We start from the raw sequence: 6397 nt of genomic DNA, 5'->3' as shown, positions 1-6397 counted from the left end.
TTATCAATAGAAACAATTTCCTCTAAGGGCACTTACAGAGGCGGGATTGCCTGGAGGATGGAAACCTGGAAGGGGTTTCCTCTCTGATGTCAGTATCTTAGATTATAAAACCCACATCAAATACAGGAAATGTTGGTCCGGTATGAAAGTTAGAGAGTGCAGCTATAAATTTTCTGAAGTTCTTCTGTGTTCAGTGGAGATCTGTATTTGTACAGTACAAAAAAAGATAACACCTGTTTATACAAAGATTTTATTTTATACACATTTACCTACAAAATATACAGCAGTTAAAAATAATGGATGGGCAGAAGACTTACTGGAAAAAAAATCCAGAAGACGATTCTTAAAGTTTCAACTGACAAAGTTACATCAATAGGCTGCCTTTAAAAGCCAGTCTACCCTGTAGTAGGGGTTACTGAAGTTGCAAGAGCTTTGCAGTTAGAGTCAATTTAAAGAGTTCAAAACATTTAAAAAGGCACCTTGAACAACTTAAACTCTTAAAACTTGACAGTTTTAGCTATTCAGAAGTTACACTTTATGCATATATCATCCACACCTGCTTGTTAACACTCTGAATAACAAATTTTGTTATTTTATTGTGGCATTCCTTAGATTTTCTTCACCAAATCTGATGTTACACATTTGCAATACCGGTTTCATATTCTGACTATCAGAGCATAAAAATCCACTCAGAATGGTCTGGTGGATTTAGATACAGTACTACCTTACAATTGGGAAGATACAAGCATATATTTAAGACAATTTTTTAAAAAATTAAAATCTTAAAATAAGTGTTTTGAACCAGATCAAAGAAGGAACTACATATGACCACAAGGAAAGTGGCTGGTGCACTATATACACAACTTGACAAATGTAATCCTTGATATATTTGCGAAGTTCTTTAACAGTAAGACCAGTTTTCTCCGGCACAAACAGTCAGTCTTCCTGTGAGCCTTTAAACCAGTTCCAAAAGTGTGACCAGGAGACAAGGACGGCTGTAATGAGGAAGTGTGCTAATAAAACATCAGGAGAATGGCAAATGTTCCTTTCAATACTCCTCATGAGAACAAGAAAATCCATACACCAGATATTTCTTTTTTTCCTCAACATTGGCATCGATCTGCTATTTACAATAGCTTAGAAAGACACGTAACACAAATGAGGTTTCGTTTTCAAGTTCAACTTCATTGCCGATTAACATACTTCACCTGTATGTTCTGTTCTAGCTGAAGTAAAAAAGTGACACTAATACTGAAAAAGAGGTAATCAGAAGTAGCAAAAGCACTGATAACGTGATAACAAAGAATTTGGATAAATATTCAAGAAAGTAATATTGCACACTTTCACTGTCAACTGTGTTAAGACTTTTACTCCCAGGCAGTGACAACCAGTCCATTTGATTTTTTTGCTGTCATACTACCTTAAAAAAGGTCATTTTTGGTTTCCATGGCAGTGGAAAAAAAATGAAGGAAGACAGCCCTTATTGAACATGAGGCCTAGGTTTCAAAATTAATTTTCCAGTCTGCAAGACAGAAAACAAAATAAATAAAGTTTAAACCCTGAAAGTTGAACCCAACAATTAAGCTTCAATGTTACAGGGAGAGTTTAAAACAACACACAAAATGATACTAAGTATTCCACATTCCAGTTTTACAGACACACAGAATTTGCAGAGGTTTATACAAATGCTGTTCGGAAAAACAGACTATGTGTCTCTTTGGATTATTTCCTTTTTTTCTTTTAACAAAGAAGGTTTAAGCAATGAAGCAGCAACACTTACATCATCACAGGACATATTATATTCTGCCAAAACAGTCCGGCATCGGGCTGCTATACTGCATGGATTGTGTCAAGGAAAGCAACCCACACTTGTCAGCAAAAACTAAAACAGCAGAATTAGCACAGGCTCCAACAACTGCAGGAACTACACTTTTAATGTGACAAACATTATCAAAGGATACATTGATGGTGCCACCACTCTTTTATGTATTCCAGCAAAGAACAAGCCTATTAGGGTAATACAGCTAATTGTGAAAAATGGGTGATTCCAAAGTGACGTGAAAAATGATACCTAGGAAAGAAATCAGGTTAGTTCAACTGCATACTTTCTAAAACACACAATGTCACTGCCTAGATCCCTTAACTAAAAATAAAATACTGCTCCCAGCCATTTCCAAGTACTTGTGAACAATTCTTTAGATAAGCATACAGTGTTTTGGCAGGCATTGTCCCAGGACACATTCCACAACAACTCCAGACAGCTTGATAGCTTTACTAAAGATCACCTCCCAGTTTCATGTGAGAATGTGTTCGGCCTTTCAGTTTTCAATACACCACCTGACTGCAGCACCAAGCTATGGAACACAGCACATTTGGCATTAGCCTGACCTTACCTTTTGTGTCTCTGGGTCTATTAACCAGTTCCAAGCCCCGGTTGCTGTGCAGACTGACACCACTATCAAAATCACTGATGAGGAAAAGAATGAGAGTCAAACAGTACACCTCACTCAAATTTAAATGCATTTATTTGTCAGCAGCAACTCTTAAACACTTATTTCTTTTCTCACTTCTGAGAGAGGAAAAGCTCTTAACTGGAAAGCAGAAATGAAAAGATGCAAAGAAACTTCTAATTTGTGAAACCCTAAGGAATCTGTACAAAGTTCCCGGACAGAACAAGTATATCTGAAAATCTAAATTCTGTCAAGTAAAAACATCCTGGTCCTTTGAAAGAACCAAAGTTATCTTTTCAAAAGGAAGTTGAAATAATTCAATCAAAAGCATAGAGCTTCTTCTCTATATCACATAAATACTTTCTTTTCAGGATAACAGGAAGAAAAGTTAACATTGGTCACACACCCCATTATAATTAAAATAGAAAGTCCTTCTTTTATGTGAATTATGAAACAAGCAATTTGGGAAAAAACATGAGCCACTGAATACAATACCAGTTATGCAAACCATTTAAATATGCTTAAAAGTTTCCAGTATTTTTTTTTAAATTATAACTGACAGAAAACAGCAATTTTGGAAGCCAAATGCATTCCTAAAGTAGGTGAGCACAAACTCAGCAGAATTACATGTAAATATCTGACTCCTCTGAAACAAGAGGGTTTGAGGTGGTGCTAGTGATGTTTGGTTTTGCTCTCTAAGCAGTCATTCTTTCAGTTCCTTCATTCAAAATTGACCTCTCAGGAGAAGAGATGCTATTTTATGTGTTCTAAAAAAAGTCTGTATTCTTTGAGTAGAAAAACTTCAGCAGAGTCTCAAAAACAAAACAAAACAAAAAACCACCAAAACCCCTAAAGTTGTGTCTTTCTACCACAGACCAGATCCCAAAGCTGGCAGCATATCTGTGGAATTTTTTGCCTTCCCCCCCTCCTTCAAACCTTCCTGTCATAACAAAGCTGCCATTACAGTCTGGGAAGTCTGAGTCTTGAAGAATAAAACTTCAGTAACATAATAAAAACTGAATAAAACAAACACAACTTATTGTTTCAGATATTTCCAGAATAATTCAGCTTTGAGCTAATTCAATCTTAACCTCATTTTCCTAACTCTGGCTAAAATATTAGTTTATTATCCTGTATGAACTTGCTGCAGAGTGTTTGAATGTATGCCACAAATTTTAAACCAAGTATAAATAAAAATTTTTCTTTGGGCAAACTTAAATAAAGGATAAACACTGGTAAATCTAACAAGCTTGAAAGACAGACTCCTATTTATCCCTTGGAACACCAAACTTACTTCTCCAACGTCCTGTAGCTGGTTGCAAACATGCAATGTATTCAGTAAGTCTTCTTTCAAAAGCTTTGAGATCTGGGAAAGATGTATATCAAGCATAATTAGATCTTCATCTATTTAGTCATTTTTTAAAGTAGAAGATAAAAAGAACTCCCCCATGCACACTCAGCTCTTAAACAGGCAGAGAAAACCACTGCAATGATTCTTTATATGCAGTAGAAGTCCAGTATAGCAGCTTTACTCAGCTTCAGGTAAGAAGTGCAGTGGTGGAATTAATCTAAAAGCAAAAAACATTCCCACTTATAAAAAGAAAATCAATTCAGTTGAGAAATCACACTATTTCAGACATCTTTAGAATGGTGACTTAGATTTATAGTAACTTAAATTGCCTCTTAAAACAAAGTAACACATTTTGAAGTACTAAGTATATCAGGAAACCATTACATTCTACTATCAATATAATGGCAATTTAAAAAATTGGCCATTTGCCACTGTTCAAGGGGTAATTGTAGCAGTGTGTAGCAGTTGTAGCAGTTGATGACTTTGTTTTGTAGAAACTTTGAATGTCATTTCATATATATATATATATATATATATATACATACATACGCATATGCAAAAAATACCCCAGCACAAACACTGCTCCAATGATCTTATTCCAATCAATATTCCTTAAAAATAGATCTTCCTTCTTACTGCCATCGTTCTCCCATGGTCTTTCCACTGAAATTGCTGTTAAATCTATTTCAAGTTGATATTCCTAATTGTCTCCAAGGAGCTGTTTCACCTTAATTCCAGGTTAGATTTACACTTCCTTTCAACAAGGTCAATATTTGATAATATTCCAGTTAAAGCTAGAATTCTACCTGAAGTAAAGTTTTAATTAGGATCAACGTAACTTTCAGCTAAAGTCTCTGTCAGGATCAATGTGGAACTTCAACTTCCAACTACTGCTATATTAGTTATCTCAATAACGCAATTAAAGAATAAGCTTGGAAGAAATAAATCTATTATTATCACTATGAAAGCATTTTCTACACTGTGAATTTATTCCTAAATGGCTTGCAGGTGAATTTATGGGAGAAGATTACAGTACCTTGACTTCAGCCAAAGAACAGCTAACTAGTCTTAATTACTGCCAAGAAGACGGAAGTTAATGGCCTGTCCGCCACATCCCTTCTGGGGAAGTTAAACCACCGCCGGCAATTACAGCTAATTAACTGTTCCCTGACTAGCACAAACCCCCCCAACTAGTCACTGAAGCGAGAGGGGGAACACAAGGCACCACACGAAAACCTGCCATTTGAGAAACAGCACCCTGAAGGCATAAAAACAGGCTATTGACAACAAAGCTCTCAAGAAAACACTCACATAATGCAGCCATCGCTGAAACAAAATATGGAAAAAACTTTTTCAGAAAAAAGAAAACGGAAGTTTAAACTTATTTTCAACTATCCACATTCTAAGAACCTTCTCTGAGTTGATCCCTTTAGCAGCTGTGGCTAGCAGGGCACACTTTGGGAACCCTCAGATTGCACAAGCATAGCAACAAAGCCCTGACAACGCCGGACTACCGGTTTCTGTGGACATTGCCTACTTCTGGTGCCAGCTACAAAACACCTGCTAATTCCGAAACACTGGACCATTCTAAAAATCTCTACAGTCTTTGGACACTGAAAAGTCCTTTCAGGGTTTTGACACTTTCTGTAAGCTGTAACTTCAAAGAACTTGTAACCCAAACTATCAAGTGTCCCCGGACAAGAAGGGGCTACTTGAGGTCGCGTTCGTCAAAGGCGAAAGGAGCCCCGGCTCAGTGTAATGCCTAGTGGGGCTCAAGAGCCGTAAGAAACGCGTCTCCTGCAAAAAGCCGGGAGCGGGCAAGGAGCTCCCACAGCACAAGGGGATTTTCCTCAGCTGCAGCCGAGCAGCGGCACCGAAAGGGAACCGCGGGCACTCCCTCCTCCCGGGGCAGGCAGCAGCCCTCAGCACAGGCCCTCCCGCGGGCGCTGCTCTCCGGGGAGCAGCACAGCCCGCCCCGAGCGCGGGATGCCGAGCAGGCCCCGGAACCCCGCCCTAGCTCGCCTGTCTGGGCCGAGGAGGAGCGCCGGGAGCGCGGTGCAGAGGGAGCCGAGGCCTCCCGCGGCCGCTTCGTCCCGCTCCGCAGGGACGGGGCAGCGCGCTCGGGCAGCCCAGGCGCAGAGCCGGCAGCTCCCGGCGCGCCGAAGAAGCAGCTCCGGGCTCGCTCCGAGCGGCCGCACTCACCCTCAGCCTGGTCCAGGGAGTTCATGGCGGGCGGGCGGGCGGAGCGGCGCGCACCGGGCGGAGCACCGAGCACGGGCCGTTCCCCGCGGCCCCGCGCACCGCCCCGCCGGCCCGGCCCCGCAACAACGCCCCGCGCTACTCGCCCGCCGCGCCGCCCGCAGCAAGCGCGCCTCGCATTGGCTACCGGCAGCGAAGGGGCGCGGCTCGGCCGGCTGTGGGGATGTTGCCGAGCAGCTGTGTTGAACTTTATTTATTAAACAGCAGCGTCGCGGTTTTTTCTTTTTCTGCGCCTACTGACATCCTCACAACACTTGAGACGGCTTTTCAATATACGTGTCTCGGCAGAAAATAAAAGCTAGAAAAGAAGATACAGTATTCTTCCTTCAAGACAGCA

At 40.7% G+C, this 6397-nt stretch overlaps 1 protein-coding gene across 3 annotated transcripts; it reads right to left on the bottom strand.

Annotated features, from left to right (window-relative positions):
* Positions 1-244: 244 nt before the first annotated feature.
* CNEP1R1 (CTD nuclear envelope phosphatase 1 regulatory subunit 1) lies at positions 245-6121 on the bottom strand. Of its 3 annotated transcripts, XR_009275296.1 has the most exons (7): positions 5824-6039; positions 3745-3816; positions 2394-2467; positions 1962-2071; positions 1781-1835; positions 1421-1522; positions 245-995 (listed from the first exon to the last, which is right to left on the bottom strand). XR_009275296.1 is itself a non-coding variant. In XM_058813476.1 (6 exons), exons 1-6 carry the CDS (start codon positions 6026-6028, stop codon positions 1481-1483), a joined length of 378 nt encoding a protein of 125 aa, XP_058669459.1. In that variant the 5' UTR covers positions 6029-6121; the 3' UTR covers positions 245-1480. The 3 variants fall into 3 exon arrangements, 2 of the variants coding, with proteins under 2 accessions (XP_058669459.1, XP_058669457.1); XM_058813476.1 differs by having other exon boundaries at positions 245-1522; positions 6004-6121; XM_058813474.1 differs by having other exon boundaries at positions 245-1522.
* Between the last annotated feature and the right edge of the window lie 276 nt (positions 6122-6397).

The sequence above is a fragment of the Ammospiza caudacuta genome, chromosome 13 (genome assembly GCF_027887145.1).
Source record: "Ammospiza caudacuta isolate bAmmCau1 chromosome 13, bAmmCau1.pri, whole genome shotgun sequence".
NCBI classification, from domain to species: Eukaryota; Metazoa; Chordata; class Aves; order Passeriformes; family Passerellidae; genus Ammospiza; species Ammospiza caudacuta.
This window is presented reverse-complemented; position numbering and strand designations above follow the sequence as displayed.